The following is a 20,863-nucleotide window of genomic DNA, read 5'->3' on the forward strand; positions in this document are numbered from 1 at the left end:
AAGAATATAACTACTATAATACTGTCTCTTATGTACAAGAATATAACTACTATAATACTGCTATTATATACAAGAATGTAACTACTATAATACTGCTCCTATGTACAAGAATATAACTACTATAATACTGCCAATATGTACAAGAATATAACTACTATAATACTGCACCTATGTACAAGAATATAACTAATATAATACTGCCCCATATGTACAAGAATATAACTACTATAATACTGCTCCTATGTACAAGAATATAACTACTATAATACTGCTCCTATGTGCAAGAATATATCTAATATAATACTGCCCCCTATGTACAAGAATATAACTACTATAATACTGCCCCCTATGTACAAGAATATATCTACTATAATACTGCTCCTATGTTCAATAATATAACTACTATAATACTGCTCCCTATGTACAAGAATATAACTACTATAATACTAGCCTGTGTACAAGAATATAACTATTATAATACTGCTCCTATGTACAAGAATATAACTATTATAATACTGCTCCTATGTACAAGAATATAACTACTATAATACTGCCCCTATGTACAAGAATATAACTACTATAATACTGCCCCTATGTACAAGAATATAACTATCATAATACTGTTCCTATGTACAAGAATATAACTAATATAATACTGCTCCTATGTACAAGAATATAACTACTATAATACTGCTCCTATGCGCAAGAATATAACTACTATAATACTGATTCTATGCACAAGAATATATCTACTATAATACTGCTCCTATGTACAAGAATATAACTACTATAATACTGCCCGCAATATACAAGAATATAACTTCTACAATACTGCCCCTTATGTACAAGAATATAACTACTATAATACTGCCCCCTATGTCCAAGAATATAACTACTATAATACTGCCCCCTATGTACAAGAATATAACTGCTATAATGCTGCTCCTATGTGCAAGGATATAACAACTATAATACTGCCTTCTATGTAGAAGAATATAACTACTATAATACTGCTCCTATATACAAGGATATAACTACTATAATACTGCCCGCTATGTACAAGAATATAACTACTATAATACTGCCCCCTATGTACAAGAATATAACTACTATAATACTGCTCCTATGTACAAGAATATAACTACTATAATACTGCTCCTATAGAAGAATATAACTACTATAATACTGCCCCTTTATACAAGAATATAACTGCTATAGTACTGCTCCTATGTACAAGAATATAACTACTATAATACTGCCCCTATATACAGGAATATAACTACTATAATACTGCCCCCTATGTACAAGAATATAACTACTATAATACTGGCCCCTATGTACAAGAATATAACTACTAAAATAGTGCTCCTATGTACAGGAATATAACTACTATAATACTGTCCTCTATGTATAAGAATATAACTACTATAATGCTGCCACCTATATACTACTATAATACTGCCCCTATGTACAAGAATATAACTACTATAATACTGCTCCAATGTACAAGAATATAACTACTATAATACTGGCCCTATGTACAAGAATATAACTACTATAATACTCCTCCTATATTCAAGCATATAACTACTATAATACTGCCCCCTATGTACAGGAATATAACTACTATAATACTGCCCCCTATGTACAAGAATATAACTACTATAATACTGCTCCCTATGTACAAGAATATAACTACTATAATACTGCCCCTATGTACAAGAATATAACTACTATAATACTGCTCCTATGTACAAGAATATAACTACTATAATACTGCCCCTATGGACAAGAATATAACGACTATAATACTGTTTCCTATTTACAAGAATATAACTACTATAATGCTGCTATTATATACAAGAATATAACTACTATAATACTGCTCCTATGTGCAAGAATATAACTACTATAATACTGCCCCTATGTACAAGAATATAACTACTATAATACTGCTCCTATGTACAAGAATATAACTAATATAATACTGCCCCCTATGTACAAGAATATAACTACTATAATTCTGCCCCCTATGTACAAGAATATAACTACTATAATACTGCTCCCTATGTACAAGAATATAACTACTATAATACAGCTCCTATGTACAAGAATATAACTACTATAATACTGCCCCTCTGTACAAGAATATAACTACTATAATACTGTCTCCTATGTACAAGAATATAACTACTATAATACTGCTCCTATGTACAAGAATATAACTACTATAATACTGCCCCCTAGGTACAAGAATATAACTACTATAATACTGCCCCTATGTACAAGAATATAACTACTATAATACTGCTATTATATACAAGAATATAACTACTATAATACTGCTCCTATGTACAAGAATATAACTACTATAATACTGCCCCTATGTACAAGAATATAACTACTATAATACTGCACCTATGTACAAGAATATAACTAATATAATACTGCCCCATATGTACAAGAATATAACTACTATAATACTGCTCCTATGTACAAGAATATAACTACTATAATACTGCTCCTATGTGCAAGAATATATCTAATATAATACTGCCCCCTATGTACAAGAATATAACTACTATAATACTGCCCCCTATGTACAAGAATATAACTACTATAATACTTCTCCTATGTTCAATAATATAACTACTATAATACTGCTCCCTATGTACAAGAATATAACTACTACCCTGTGTACAAGAATATAACTATTATAATACTGCTCCTATGTACAAGAATATAACTATTATAATACTGCTCCTATGTACAAGAATATAACTACTATAATACTGCCCCTATGTACAAGAATATAACTACTATAATACTGCCCCTATGTACAAGAATATAACTATCATAATACTGTTCCTATGTACAAGAATATAACTAATATAATACTGCTCCTATGTACAAGAATAAAACTACTATAATACTGCTCCTATGCGCAAGAATATAACTACTATAATACTGCTTCTATGCACAAGAATATATCTACTATAATACTGCTCCTATGTACAAGAATATAACTACTATAATACTGCCCGCAATATACAAGAATATAACTTCTAGAATACTGCCCCTTATGTACAAGAATATAACTACTATAATACTGCCCCCTATGTCCAAGAATATAACTACTATAATACTGCCCCCTATGTACAAGAATATAACTGCTATAATGCTGCTCCTATGTGCAAGGATATAACAACTATAATACTGCCTTCTATGTAGAAGAATATAACTACTATAATACTGCTGCTATGTACAAGAATATAACTACTATAATATTGCCCCCTTTGTACAAGAATATAACTACTATAATACTGCCCCCTATGTACAAGAATATAACTGCTATAATACTGCTCCTATGTACAGTACAAGGATATAACTATTATAATACTGCCCCCAATGTACAAGGATATAACTGCTATAATACTGCCACTATGCACAAGAATATAACTACTATAAAACTGCCCCTATGTACAAGAATATAACTACTATAATACTGCTCCTATGTACAAGAATATAACTACTGTAATACTGCCCCTATGTACAAGAATATAACTAATATAATACTGTCTCCTATGTACAAGAATTTAACTACTATAATACTGCTATTATATACAAGAATATAACTACTATAATACTGCTCCTATGTACAAGAATATAACTACTGTAATACTGCCCCTATGTACAAGAATATAACTAATATAATACTGTCTCCTATGTACAAGAATTTAAGTACTATAATACTGCTATTATATACAAGAATATAACTACTATAATACTGCTCCTATGTACAAGAATATAACTAATATAATACTGCCCCCTATATACTTTTATAATACTGCCCCTATGTGCAAGAATATAACTACTATAATACTGCCCCCTAGGTACAAGAATATAACTACTATAATACTGCCCCTATGTACAAGAATATAACTACTATAATACTGCTCCTATATACAAGAATATAACTACTATAATACTGCCCCTATGTAAAAGAATATAACTACTATAATACTGCTCCTATATACAAGGATATAACTACTATAATACTGCCCCTATGTACAAGAATATAACTACTATAATACTGCCCCTATGTACAAGAATATAACTACTATAATACTGCTCCTATATACAAGGATATAACTACTATAATACTGCCCCCTATGTACAAGAATATAACTACTATAATACTGCCCCCTATGTACAAGAATATAACTACTATAATACTTCTGCTATGTACAAGAATTTAACTACTATAATACTGCTCCTATAGAAGAATATAACTACTATAATACTGCCCCTATATACAAGAATATAACTGCTATATTACTGCTCCTATGTACAAGAATATAACTACTATAATACTGCCCCTATATACAAGAATATAACTACTATAATACTGCCCCCTATGTACAAGAATATAACTACTAAAATAGTGCTCCTATGTACAGGAATATAACTACTATAATACTGTCCTCTTTGTATAAGAATATAACTACTATAATGCTGCCACCTATATACTACTATAATACTGCCCCTATGTGCAAGAATATAACTACTATAATACTGCCTCCTAGGTACAAGAATATAACTACTATAATACTGCCCCTATGTACAAGAAAATAACTACTATCATACTGCCCCTATGAACAAGAATATAACTACTATAATACTCCTCCTATATACAAGGATATAACTACTATAATACTGTCCCCTATGTACAGGAATATAACTACTATAATACTGCCCCCTATGTACAAGAATATAACTACTATAATACTGCTCCCTAGGTACAAGAATATAACTACTATAATACTGCCCCTATATATAAGAATATAACTACTATAATACTGCTCCTATGTACAAGAATATAACTACTATAATACTGCCCCTATGTACAAGAATATAACTACTATAATACTGTCTCCTATGTACAAGAATATAACTACTATAATACTGCTATTATATACAAGACTATAACTACTATAATACTGCTCCTATGTACAAGAATATAACTACTATAATACTGCCCCTATGTACAAGAATATAACTACTATAATACTGCTCCTATGTACAAGAATATAACTAATATAATACTGCCCCCTATATACTACTATAATACTGCCCCTATGTGCAACAATATAACTACTATAATATTGCCCCCTAGGTACAAGAATATAACTACTAAAAGAGTGCTACTATGTACAGGAATATAACTACTATAATACTGTCCTCTATGTATAAGAATATAACTACTATAATGCTGCCACCTATATACTACTATAATACTGCCACTATGTACAAGAATATAACTACTATAATACTGCTCCAATGTACAAGAATATAACTACTATAATACTGCCCCTATGTACAAGAATATTACTACTGTTATGTTCTGCTACAAAAGCTAAGGAAAGAGAGGAGATCTGTCCCTACTATAAGACTCAGCTGAATCCCTACGATGTAACAGGGAACCTGATCCTGCGATCAGACCTGCTAAAGTCCTAATCTAGTCTGTACGGAGACCTATAGATTTGGGGAGGGAATCCCTACAAGTACTAAGGACTGGGAGGAATATGGGACACCTCCTAACAGAAATAGTAGCAGACAGACGAACAAACAAAATAGATAGAACATAGAGGTCCGTAGACCAAGCAAACTAACAGAGTTAGATACAGAGCACAGGCTAGCTAGAAAGTAGATATACAATGAAGTCCAGCAAAGCCAGAAGGGCGGAGCAGGATTAAATAGGCCAACAAGGTCATGTGACCAGCAAAGGAAAAAAAACCTAACAGCAAGGTTCTAACAGTACCCCCCCTTCTAAGAGGATCCTCCGGATCCCCTAGGACCAGGCTTATCAGGAAATCTCCTGTGAAACGCTCTGATAAGTCTGGACGCGGAAACATCATCTGACCTCACCCAAGAGTTATCCTCGGGTCCGAAACCTTTCCAGGCCACAAGATACTGCAAACTACCTCTATACCGTCTAGAGTCAAGGATGCGAGAAATTTCATATTCCCCGTCCTCCACCACCGGAGGAACAGAGGCAGAGGCGTCACCATCCGACACAACAGCTTTTTTTAACAGAGAGACATGAAAGACCGGATTAATTCTCCAGGAGGTAGGAACCTCCAACCTAACAGCAGATTGGTTGACAACCTGAAGCACCTTAAAGGGCCCTACAAACTTGGGACCCAATTTCTTAGAAGGAATCCTCAACCGCAGATTCCTAGAGGACAACCAAACCATGTCACCAACAGCGAACAAAACCTCCTGTCGTTTCCTATCAAAGTAGTCTTTAGATTTTCTGTTGGCCTCCTGAAGATTACCACGCACATCCGTCCAAACTCTTTCCAAATCACCGGAAAAATTCTCCTCCTCAGGCACGGCAGATCCCAACTTGGAGAACGACCCAAACGACGGATGTCTCCCAGAACAACAAAAAAAAGGCGAACAACCAGCAGAAGAAGATGTATGATTGTTCAGAGCAAATTCGGCAAGTGGCAGAAACTCAGACCACCCCTCTTGATTGTCTGCCACAAAACAACGCAAGAACTGCTCAACATCCTGGTTTTTCCTTTCTGTCTGGCCATTAGATTCAGGATGATATCCGGACGAAAACGACAAATGAATTCCCAACCTGTCACAAAAGGCACGCCAAAAACGAGCCACGAACTGAGGACCCCTATCAGAAACAATGTCAGTAGGAATGCCATGAAGTCTGACAATTTCCTTGACAAAGGCCTTAGCGAGAGTTTTAGCGCAGGGCAGTTTGACGAAGGGAACCAAGTGACACATCTTGCTAAAACGGTCCACGACCACCCAGATGACAGTAAAACCCTCAGAGGGGGGAAGGTCAGTTATAAAGTCCATAGCCAAATGTGTCCAAGGAGCACTGGGGACCTCCAAAGGACAAAGCAACCCCGCAGCAGGAGTATGTGAGGACTTAGATCTAGCACATATAGTACATTGGCGCACCCACTTAATGACTTCCTTCTGCCATCCAGGCCACCAAAAACTGCGACCCACCAGTCTCTTGGTCTCAGAGATTCCGGGATGACCTGCCAACCGAGATTCGTGACACTCAACAAACAAATCTCTCCTAAAGGTCCCAGGCACAAACAACCTCCCATGAGGAGTGTTAGATGGGGCATTCTCCTGAGCTTTAAGAATCTCATCTTCCAAAACGGAGTCTAAAGCAGCTATCACAACACCTTCTTGTAAAATGTTTTCCTCTTTCTCAGCACCGACTATGGGAGAAAAACTGCGAGACAAGGCATCCGCCTTAACATTCTTAGTACCAGGGATGTAAGTAACGGAGAAATTAAACCGCGAGAAAAACAGTGCCCACCTAGCCTGACGGGCATTCAGGCGCTTGGCAGCGTCAAGATATATCAGATTTTTATGATCCGTAAGAACCTGAACGGGAAATTCCGCACCTTCCAAGAAGTGGCGCCAGTGTTCAAATGCGAGTTTAATAGCCAATAATTCCCGATTACCAATATCGTAATTCAATTCAGTCTCCGAAAATTTTTTTGAAAAAAATGCACAGGGATGTAATCCATCCCCGTTATCCTGAGACAATACTGCGCCAACCCCCACAGAGGAAGCATCAACCTCAACCAAAAACGGCCTAGTAACATCAGGCTGCATAAGGATGGGAGCAGAGGTGAACCTCTCCTTGAGATACACAAAAGCTTCAATGGCCTCAGAAGACCACTGAACCGCATCAGCACCTTTCCTGGTGAGATCAGTCAGAGGTTTGACAATACTAGAAAAATTTTTTATGAATTTTCTATAGTAATTGGCGAAACCCAAAAACCTCTGTATCGATTTCAAACCAATAGGCCTAGGCCATTCCTGCACAGCCTGAACCTTAACCGGATCCATCTCAAAACCTTTGCTGGAGATAATGTAGCCCAAAAAACTAATTCTCTGTACAGCGAACTCACATTTCTCCAGCTTAGCAAAAAGCGAATTGTCCATTAATAACTGTAATACCTCACGCACGCTCCGCCAATGAGACTCCAGATCTGGCGAATAAATCAAAATGTCATCCAAATACACAACCACATTTTTACCGATCAAAGGTCTAAGGATGTCATTAATCAGATTCTGAAAAAATGCAGGAGCATTAGTAAGACCAAAAGGCATAACCAGATTCTCAAAATGACCCACAGGAGTGTTAAAAGCAGTCTTCCATTCATCACCCTCCTTCATGCGCAACAGATTGTATGCCCCCTTAAGGTCAATTTTAGAGAACCACTTGGCCCCCAATAACTGGTTAAACAGATCAGGAATCAATGGCAGTGGGTAAGGATTGCGTACCGTAATTTTGTTAATCTCACGAAAATCCAGACAAGGACGTAAACCGCCGTCCTTTTTTTTTACAAAACAAAATCCAACCGCCACAGGAGACTTAGAGGGCCTAATGTGACCGGCGGCCAAACTTGTCTGTATGTATTCCTCCAAAGCCTTCCTCTCAGGAATAGTAAGGTTAAATAAACGACTTTTAGGAAGAGTCGCTCCAGGGACAAATTCAATAGAACAATCATAGTCTCTATGGGGAGGCAAAACCTGCGATTCTTTCTCAGAAAAAACTCTCCAAAAATCCTGAATAGGAACAGGCAATTCTCCCCTATCCAAAGCTGCAATACGCCCGTTACAACACTTGTCATAACATTTATGGCTCCAGGATTTAATTTCACTGGTAGACCAATCCAGTACAGGATTGTGAAATTTTAACCAGGGCAAACCCAATATTACTGGAGAAGGCAAGTTATTCAACACTACCAAATCCAATTTCTCATGGTGAACACCATTAATAGTGAGAGGAAATTCACTGACCTTGAGAGTAATATTCTTCAAAGGGGAGCCATCCACAGAAACCACAGCAATGGGGGATGATAAAGGTTCAGGTTTTAAATTGAGTTTTTCCACGAATCCCCCATCAATAACATTCAGTGTAGACCCGCAATCAACAAACACCCGAAATTCCATTAATTTTTCCTGAGCAATCGTGGAAGCAGCTAAAAATATACCCTTGGAATTTAAACAGGCAATACGGGCGTGACTGACCATTTTTTTTTCTTTCTTCATACGAAGCTCACAGCCTTTAATCAAATGACCAGATTTCCCGCAGTAGAAACACAAGCCTTCTGAAAAACGACGGTGTTTTTCTTGAGAGCGAGGTGCCACCGATCCAATCTCCATCGGTTCACCACTGTTAGTACACACATTATCATAACCAGAAACTGACATAGCAGAGGATTTGCTCTCATTAACCCTAGCACGCAGTCTTCTATCCACCCGTATAGCTAATTGCATAGCCTGTTGCAAATCCTCAGGTGTAGGATAAGCAATTAGCAGGTCTTTAACCTTTTCACTGAGCCCAGCAAGAAATAGACTTTTCAGAGCAGAATCGTTCCACCCTGTTTGAGTGGACCAACGACGAAAATGTGTACAATATTTTTCCATATTACCTGATCCTTGTTTTAAACGTCTCAACTCAGTCTCAGCTGATGCCACACGGTCAGGATCATCATATAATAGTCCTAAAGCAGAAAAAAAAACTATCCACTGATCTGAAGCATGCATCACTAGGTTGCAAAGAAAAGGCCCACTCCTGAGGCTCTTTGCGCAAAAGTGACATTATGAACCCTACGCGCTGGGATTCATCCCCAGAGGACTTGGGTCTCAAACGAAAATACAATAAGCAAGCATTTTTAAATGAAAAAAATTCTCGATGTTCACCAAAAAATAAATCCGGCAAACATACCTTAGGCTCCAAGAAATATGCTCCAGGACAGTTACTCACGTGCTGACGGAGCTCGGCCACTTCCAGAGAGAGTCCCTGCAGGTGTTTAGCCAAATCCTGAACCGACACCATGATGGAACAAAAAAAAAAATCTTTCCTTAGAGAATTTACAGGCTGGACTTACTGTTATGTTCTGCTACAAAAGCTAAGGAAAGAGAGGAGATCTGTCCCTACTATAAGACTCAGCTGAATCCCTACGATGTAACAGGGAACCTGATCCTGCGATCAGACCTGCTAAAGTCCTAATCTAGTCTGTACGGAGACCTATAGATTTGGGGAGGGAATCCCTACAAGTACTAAGGACTGGGAGGAATATGGGACACCTCCTAACAGAAATAGTAGCAGACAGACGAACAAACAAAATAGATAGAACATAGAGGTCCGTAGACCAAGCAAACTAACAGAGTTAGATACAGAGCACAGGCTAGCTAGAAAGTAGATATACAATGAAGTCCAGCAAAGCCAGAAGGGCGGAGCAGGATTAAATAGGCCAACAAGGTCATGTGACCAGCAAAGGAAAAAAAACCTAACAGCAAGGTTCTAACAACTACTATAATACTCCTCCTATATTCAAGGATATAACTACTTTAATACTGCCCCCTATGTACAGGAATATAACTACTATAATACTGCCCCCTATGTACAAGAATATAACTACTATAATACTGCTCCCTATGTACAAGAATATAACTACTATAATACTGCCCCTATGTACAAGAATATAACTACTATAATACTGCTCCTATGTACAAGAATATAACTACTATAATACTGCCCCTATGTACAAGAATATAACTACTATAATACTGTTTCCTATTTACAAGAATATAACTACTATAATGCTGCTATTATATACAAGAATATAACTACTACAATACTGCTCCTATGTGCAAAAATATAACTACTATAATACTGCCCCTATGTACAAGAATATAACTACTATAATACTGCTCCTATGTACAAGAATATAACTAATATAATACTGCCCCCTATGTACAAGAATATAACTACTATAATACTGCTCCTATGCACAAGAATATAACTACTATAATACTGCTCCTATGTGCAAGAATATAACTAATATAATACTGCCCCCTATGTACAAGAATATAACGACTATAATTCTGCCCCCTATGTACAAGAATATAACTACTATAATACTGCTCCTATGTTCAAGAATATAACTACTATAATACTGCTCCCTATGTACAAGAATATAACTACTATAATACAGCTCCTATGTACAAGAATATAACTACTATAATACTGCCCCTATGAACAAGAATATAACTACTATAATACTGTCTCCTATGTACAAGAATATAACTACTATAATACTGCTATTATATACAAAAATATAACTACTATAATACTGCTCCTATGTACAAGAATATAACTACTATAATACTGCCCCTATGTACAAGAATATAACTACTATAATACTGCTCCTATGTACAAGAAAATAACTAATATAATACTGCCCCCTATGTACAAGAATATAACTACTATAATACTGCTCCTATGTACAAGAATATAACTACTATAATACTGCTCCTATGTGCAAGAATATATCTAATATAATACTGCCCCCTATGTACAAGAATATAACTACTATAATACTGCTCCTATATACAAGAATATAACTACTATAATTCTGCCCCCTATGTACAAGAATATAACTACTATAATACTGCTCCTATGTTCAATAATATAACTACTATAATACTGCTCCCTATGTACAAGAATATAACTACTATAATACTACCCTGTGTACAAGAATATAACTATTATAATACTGCTCCTATGTACAAGAATATAACTACTATAATACTGCCCCTATGTACAAGAATATAACTACTATAATACTGCCCCTATGTACAAGAATATAACTATCATAATACTGTTCCTATGTACAAGAATATAACTACTATAATACTGCTCCTATGTACAAGAATATAACTACTATAATACTGCTCCTATGTGCAAGAATATAACTAATATAATACTGCCCCCTATGTACAAGAATATAACTACTATAATTCTGCCCCCTATGTACAAGAATATAACTACTATAATACTGCTCCTATGTTCAAGAATATAACTACTATAATACTGCTCCCTATGTACAAGAATATAACTACTATAATACAGCTCCTATGTACAAGAATATATCTACTATAATACTGCCCCTATGTACAAGAATATAACTACTATAATACTGTCTCCTATGTACAAGAATATAACTACTATAATACTGCTATTATATACAAGAATATAACTACTATAATACTGCTGTTATGTACAAGAATATAACTACTATAATACTGCCCCTATGTACAAGAATATAACTACTATAATACTGCTCCTATGTACAAGAATATAACTAATATAATACTGCCCCCTATGTACAAGAATATAACTACTATAATACTGCTCCTATGTACAAGAATATAACTAATATAATACTGCCCCCTATGTACAAGAATATAACTACTATAATACTGCTCCTATGCACAAGAATATAACTACTATAATACTGCTCCTATGTGCAAGAATATAACTACTATAATACTGCCCCCTATGTACAAGAATATAACGACTATAATTCTGCCCCCTATGTACAAGAATATAACTACTATAATACTGCTCCCATGTTCAAGAATATAACTACTATAATACTGCTACCTATGTATAAGAATATAACTACTATAATACAGCTCCTATGTACAAGAATATAACTACTATAATACTGCCCCTATGAACAAGAATATAACTACTATAATACTGTCTCCTATGTACAAGAATATAACTACTATAATACTGCTCCTATGTACAAGAATATAACTACTATAATACTGCTCCTATGTGCAAGAATATATCTAATATAATACTGCCCCTATGTACAAGAATATAACTACTATAATACTGCTCCTATATACAAGAATATAACTACTATAATTCTGCCCCCTATGTACAAGAATATAACTACTATAATACTGCTCCTATGTTCAATAATATAACTACTATAATACTGCTCCCTATGTACTAGAATATAACTACTATAATACTACCCTGTGTACAAGAATATAACTATTATAATACTGCTCCTATGTACAAGAATATAACTACTATAATACTGCCCCTATGTACAAGAATATAACTACTATAATACTGCCCCGATGTACAAGAATATAACTATCATAATACTGTTCCTATGTACAAGAATATAACTACTATAATACTGCTCCTATGTACAAGAATATAACTACTATAATACTGCTCCTATGTGCAAGAATATAACTAATATAATACTGCCCCCTATGTACAAGAATATAACTACTATAATTCTGCCCCCTATGTACAAGAATATAACTACTATAATACTGCTCCTATGTTCAAGAATATAACTACTATAATACTGCTCCCTATGTACAAGAATATAACTACTATAATACAGCTCCTATGTACAAGAATATAACTACTATAATACTGCCCCTATGTACAAGAATATAACTACTATAATACTGTCTCCTATGTACAAGAATATAACTACTATAATACTGCTATTATATACAAGAATATAACTACTATAATAGTGCTCCTATGTACAAGAATATAACTACTATAATACTGCCCCTATGTACAAGAATATAACTACTATAATACTGCTCCTATGTACAAGAATATAACTAATATAATACTGCCCCCTATGTACAAGAATATAACTACTATAATACTGCTCCTATGTACAAGAATATAACTAATATAATACTGCCCCCTATGTACAAGAATATAACTACTATAATACTGCTCCTATGCACAAGAATATAACTACTATAATACTGCTCCTATGTGCAAGAATATAACTAATATAATACTGCCCCCTATGTACAAGAATATAACGACTATAATTCTGCCCCCTATGTACAAGAATATAACTACTATAATACTGCTCCTATGTTCAAGAATATAACTACTATAATACTGCTCCCTATGTACAAGAATATAACTACTATAATACAGCTCCTATGTACAAGAATATAACTACTATAATACTGCCCCTATGAACAAGAATATAACTACTATAATACTGTCTCCTATGTACAAGAATATAACTACTATAATACTGCTATTATATACAAGAATATAACTACTATAATACTGCTCCTATGTACAAGAATATAACTACTATAATACTGCCCCTATGTACAAGAATATAACTACTATAATACTGCTCCTATGTACAAGAAAATAACTAATATAATACTGCCCCCTATGTACAAGAATATAACTACTATAATACTGCTCCTATGTACAAGAATATAACTACTATAATACTGCTCCTATGTGCAAGAATATATCTAATATAATACTGCCCCCTATGTACAAGAATATAACTACTATAATACTGCTCCTATATACAAGAATATAACTACTATAATTCTGCCCCCTATGTACAAGAATATAACTACTATAATACTGCTCCTATGTTCAATAATATAACTACTATAATACTGCTCCCTATGTACAAGAATATAACTACTATAATACTACCCTGTGTACAAGAATATAACTATTAAAATACTGCTCCTATGTACAAGAATATAACCACTATAATACTGCCCCTATGTACAAGAATATAACTACTATAATACTGCCCCTATGTACAAGAATATAAGTATCATAATACTGTTCCTATGTACAAGAATATAACTACTATAATACTGCTCCTATGTACAAGAATATAACTACTATAGTACTGCTCCTATGTGCAAGAATATAACTAATATAATACTGCCCCCTATGTACAAGAATATAACTACTATAATACTGCTCCTATGTTCAAGAATATAACTACTATAATACTGCTCCCTATGTACAAGAATATAACTACTATAATACAGCTCCTATGTACAAGAATATAACTACTATAATACTGCCCCTATGTACAAGAACATAACTACTATAATACTGTCTCCTATGTACAAGAATATAACTACTATAATACTGCTATTATATACAAGAATATAACTACTATAATACTGCTCCTATGTACAAGAATATAACTACTATAATACTGCTCCTATGCACAAGAATATAACTACTATAATACTGCTCCTATGTGCAAGAATATAACTAATATAATACTGCCCCCTATGTACAAGAATATAACTACTATAATTCTGCCCCCTATGTACAAGAATATAACTACTATAATACTGCTCCTATGTTCAAGAATATAACTACTATAATACTGCTCCCTATGTACAAGAATATAACTACTATAATACTACCCTGTGTACAAGAATATAACTATTATAATACTGCTCCTATGTACAAGAATATAACTATTATAATACTGCTCCTATGTACAAGAATATAACTATTATAATACTGCTCCTATGTACAAGAATATAACTACTATAATACTGCCCCTATGTACAAGAATATAACTACTATAATACTGCCCCTATGTACAAGAATATAACTATCATAATACTGTTTCTATGTACAAGAATATAACTACTATAATACTGCTCCTATGTACAAGAATATAACTACTATAATACTGCTCCTATGTGCAAGAATATAACTAATATAATACTGCCCCCTATGTACAAGAATATAACTACTATAATTCTGCCCCCTATGTACAAGAATATAACTACTATAATACTGCTCCCTATGTACAAGAATATAACTACTATAATACAGCTCCTATGTACAAGAATATAACTACTATAATACTGCCCCTATGTACAATAATATAACTACTATAATACTGTCTCCTATGTACAAGAATATAACTACTATAATACTGCTATTATATACAAGAATATAACTACTATAATACTGCTCCTATGTACAAGAATATAACTACTATAATACTGCCCCTATGTACAAGAATATAACTACTATAATACTGCTCCTATGTACAAGAATATAACTAATATAATACTGCCCCCTATGTACAAGAATATAACTACTATAATACTGCTCCTATGTAAAAGAATATAACTACTATAGTACTGCTCCTATGTGCAAGAATATATCTAATATAATACTGCCCCCTATGTAAAAAATATAACTAATATAATACTGCCCCCTATGTACAAGAATATAACTACTATAATACTGCTCCTATGTTCAATAATATAACTACTATAATACTGCTCCCTATGTACAAGAATATAACTACTATAATACTACCCTGTGTACAAGAATATAACTATTATAATACTGCTCCTATGTACAAGAATATAACTATTATAATACTGCTCCTATGTACAAGAATATAACTACTATAATACTGCCCCTATGTACAAGAATATAACTACTATAATACTGCCCCTATGTACAAGAATATAACTATCATAATACTGTTCCTATGTACAAGAATATAACTACTATAATACTGCTCCTATGTACAAGAATATAACTACTATAATACTGCTCCTATGTTCAATAATATAACTACTATAATACTGCTCCCTATGTACAAGAATATAACTACTATAATACTACCCTGTGTACAAGAATATAACTATTATAATACTGCTCCTATGCGCAAGAATATAACTACTATAATACTGCTTCTATGCACAAGAATATATCTACTATAATACTGCTCCTATGTACAAGAATATAACTACTATAATACTGCCCGCAATATACAAGAATATAACTTCTACAATACTGCCCCTTATGTACAAGAATATAACTACTATAATACTGCCCCCTATGTACAAGAATATAACTACTATAATACTGCCTTCTATGTAGAAGAAGATAACTACTATAATACTGCTCCTATGTACAAGAATATAAGTACTATAATACTGCCCCTATGTACAAGAATATAACTACTATAATACTGCTCCTATGTACAAGAATATAACTACTATAATACTGCCCCTATGTACAAGACTATAACTGCTATTATACTGCTCCTATGTAGAAGAATATAACTACTATAGTACTGCCCACTATGTACAAGAATATAACTACTATAATATTGCCCCCTATGTACAAGAATATAACTACTATAACACTGCCCCTATGTACAAGAATATAACTACTATAATACTGCTCCTATGTACAAGAATAACTAATATAATACTGCACCTATGTACAAGAATATAACTACTATAATACTGCCCCCTATGTACAAGAATATAACTACTATAATACTGCTCCTATGTACAAGAATATAACTACTATAATACTGCCCCCTATGTATAAGAATGTAACTACTGTGATACTGGCATTGTTAGCTTTCTCTGTGACCTTCACTTTTCTTGATGTCTGTTTGTGTATTTTTGGTGTTGTTCTAGGGGGACAGTGGGGGTCCCTTAGCCTGTGAAGACAGGAAAGTGTGGAAACTTATGGGAACTACCAGTTGGGGGGTCGGCTGTGCTTTGAGGTACAAGCCCGGAGTCTACACTCGAATAACATCTTTCCTGGACTGGATCCACATGCAGATGGAGGTAATCGCGATCTTATCACGATACTATTCTACTTGCACTGATACATCTCAGAGGGGTTTATAGATTAAATTAGGAAGGGCCTTTCTGGTATTGCTCTTCTTATCACAACCTACCATCATTGGGATACCAGGGCCCTGTGCAATCCTCGGTCCATCTCCCATTCTAATTGGGGATTGGGTGACCCTATTTTGGTTTACACAACCAATGGGGCACTATGAAAGGAATCAGGGTCATTGGCTGTTACTGTGGTCGGCAGTCTTTCAGGCACTAGGAACACTGTGGGTCTTAGGGGCACTGCTGCAGGTACTGGGGGCATTGTGTATGATAGTGTGGAGACACTGCTGCTAGCACTCGGGGCACGGTGTATATTAGTGTAGGGGCTCTGCTACAGGACCTTGGGTACTGTGACTGTTAGTTTAGGGAACTGCTGCAGATACTGGGGGCACAGTGGCTATTAGTGTAGGGACACAGGGGGCACTGTGGTTGTCAGTGTGAAGGCAATGCTGTAGGCCCGGGCCACACTATGGCTATTAGTTTAGGGGCACTGCTGCAGGCACTGGGGAGCACTGTTGCTATTAGTGTGGGGCACTGTAGCTATTAGTGTAGGGGAACTGTGGCTATTAGTGTAGAGGCGCTGTGGCTATTAGTGTAGGGGCACTGTGGCTATTAGTGTAGAGGCACTGTGGCTATTAGTGTAGAGGCACTGTGGCTATTAGTGTAGGGGCACTGAGGCTATTAGTGTAGGGGCGCTGTGGCTATTAGTGTAGGGACACTGTGGCTATTAGTGTAGGGGCACTGAGGCTATTAGTGTAGGGGCACTGTGGCTATTAGTGTAGGGGCACTGTAGCTATTAGTGTAGGGGAACTGTGACTATTAGTGTACGGGCACTGTGGCTAATATAGGGGCACTGTAGCTATTAGTGTAGGGGCACTGTGGCTATTAGTGTAGGGGCACTGTAGCTATTAGTGTAGGGGAACTGTAGCTATTAGTGTAGAGGCACTGTGGCTATTAGTGTAGAGGCACTGTGGCTATTAGTGTAGGGGCACTGAGGCTATTAGTGTAGGGGCACTGTGGCTATTAGTGTAGGGGCACTGTGGCTAATATAGGGGAACTGTGGCTATTAGTGTAGGGGCACTGTGGCTATTAGTGTTGGGGCACTGAGGCTATTAGTGTAGAGGCACTGTGGCTATTAGTGTAGGGGCACTGTGGCTAATATAGGGGAACTGTGGCTATTAGTGTAGAGGCACTGTGGCTATTAGTGTAGGGGCACTGTAGCTATTAGTGTAGGGGAACTGTGGCTATTAGTGTAGAGGCACTGTGGCTAATATAGGGGAACTGTGACTCTTAGTGTGGGGCACTCTGGCCAGTAGTGTAGGGGCACTGTGGCTATTAGTGTAGGGGCACTGTGTCTATATGTGTAGGGGCACTGTGACTATTAATGTATGGGCACTGTGGCTATTAGTGTAGGGGCACTGTGGCTATTAGTGTAGGGGCACTGTGGCTATTAGTGTAGGGGCACTGTGGCAAATATAGGGGCACTGTGGCTATTAATGTAGGGGCACTGTAGTTATTAGTGTAGGGGCACTGTGGCTATTAGTGTAGGGGCACTGTGGCTATTAGTGTAGGGGCACTGTGGTTGTCAGTGTTGGGACACTGTGACTATTAGTGTGGGGGCACTCTAGCCAGTAGTGTAGTGGCACTGTGGCTATTAGTATAAGGGCACTGTGGCTATTAGTGTAGGGGCACTGTGGCTATTAGTGTAGGGGCACTGTGACTATTAGTGTGGGGGCACTCTAGCCAGTAGTGTAGGGGCACTGTGGCTATTAGTATAAGGGCACTGTGGCTATTAGTGTAGGGGCACTGTGGCTATTAGTGTAGGGGCACTGTGGCTATTAGTGTAAGGACACTGTGGTTATTAGTGTAGGGGCACTGTGGCTATTAGTGTAGGGGCACTGTGGTTGTCAGTTTTGGGGCACTGTGGCTATTAGTGTAGGGGCACTGACGCTATTAGTTTAGGGGCACTGTGGCTATTAGTGTAGGGGCACTGTGGCTATTAGTGTAGGGGCAGCGTGGGTATTATTGTAGGGGCACTCTGGCTATTAGTGTAGGGACACTGTGGCTATTAGTGTAGGGACACTGTGGCTATTAGTGTAGGGACACTGTGGCTATTAGTGTAGGGGCACTGTGGCTATTAGTGTAGGGGCACTGTGGCTATTAATGTAGGGGCACTGTGGCTATTAGTGTAGGGGCACTGTGGTTTTCAGTTTTGGGGCACTGTGGCCAGTAGTGTAGGGACACTGTGGCTAGTAGTGTAGGGGCACTGTGGCTATTAGTGTAGGGGCACTGTGGATAGTTGTGTAGGGGCACTGTGGTTGTCAGTGTAGGGGCACTGTGGTTGTCAGTGTAGGGGCACTGTGGCTATTAGTGTAGGGGCACTGTGGCTATTAGTGTAGAGGCACTGTGGCTATTAGTGTAGAGGTGCTGTCAGGGGTGGATTAAGAGTAGCAAGGGCCCCGAGCAGTTTAGAAGGCGCGGGCCCCCCACCCCACACACACACACCTGATGTATCACGTGACATGTCACCTGATCCCCTGTGATAGATCATGTGATTGTTCACGTGTAATTAATTTGGCACAATATTAATTATAATAATTTATTTTAGGCTGTGTGCCCACTACGCGTTTTTTAAGCGTTTCCGCAGCAGCAATTCCGCTGCGGAAATGCTTAAAAAACGCTTGGTAGAAGGTCTGCCATGTTCCCCAATGATAATCCGCTTGTGCTGTGCACATGCTGCGGAAATTTCCGCTGCGGATTATCATTGCAGAAAAATCCGCAGCACTAACAATTATTTTGCGGAAGCGCGGCGCTTTCGCCGCCATTGACTTGCATTGGAACGCATGTAATCCGCATCACTGCATCTGTACATGCAGAATCCATGCGTTTCAATGTGCGGATGGTACCCGGGTTTGGAGAAGAGGAGACTCTCCTCCAGACCCGGGTACCATAGAACCTGTAAAAAAAAGAATAAAATAAAAAATAAATATTATACTTACCTTCTGATGGCCCCCGGTGTCTTTATCCGATGCGTCCTGGCTGCCGGCAGCTCGCGATGGTCTGAAAAGGACCTGCCGTGACGTCATTTAGTCATATGACGGGTCACGCGACCGCTGACGTCGACAGGCCATCAGAAGGTAAGTATATATTTATTTTTTTACCATTCTTTTACGGTCACACTATATAAATCCATGCCGGTTGCATGGATTTATATAGTGTGACCAAGTTGTCAAGCACTTTTCCAAGTGTTGCTAAAATCGCTTGGAAAGCGCTTGTCAACCCGCATGCGGAAATGCATGTGAAGAACGCTTCACACCCGCTTGTCCATGGCAGGAAAAACGCATGTACAATCCGCATGCGTTTTTTCGGCCAGGGAGATGCAGAAACGCTCAAAAAAAATCCGGAGCATTTCTGCATCGTGGGCACATAGCCTTACATTAATTGTATGACTCAATATTGAGCACATGTAGCCATCTATACACAGCAGGAGGCCGCA

At 36.7% G+C, this 20,863-nt stretch overlaps 1 protein-coding gene across 2 annotated transcripts in view; it reads left to right on the top strand.

The window, feature by feature from the left end:
* The window catches only part of TMPRSS3 (transmembrane serine protease 3), a 191,226-nt gene that overhangs the window by 153,400 nt on the left and 16,963 nt on the right, over positions 1 to 20,863 (top strand). For both annotated transcript variants that reach the window (XM_073670843.1, XM_073670844.1), the window contains one exon: positions 17,161 to 17,313. In XM_073670843.1, the coding sequence (XP_073526944.1) occupies positions 17,161 to 17,313 (153 nt within the window). The remainder of the gene's footprint in view (positions 1 to 17,160; positions 17,314 to 20,863) is intronic.

The sequence above is a fragment of the Phyllobates terribilis genome, unplaced genomic scaffold (genome assembly GCF_046119375.1).
Source record: "Phyllobates terribilis strain yellow unplaced genomic scaffold, ASM4611937v1 Scaffold_2__4_contigs__length_985480577, whole genome shotgun sequence".
Classification (NCBI taxonomy): Eukaryota; Metazoa; Chordata; class Amphibia; order Anura; family Dendrobatidae; genus Phyllobates; species Phyllobates terribilis.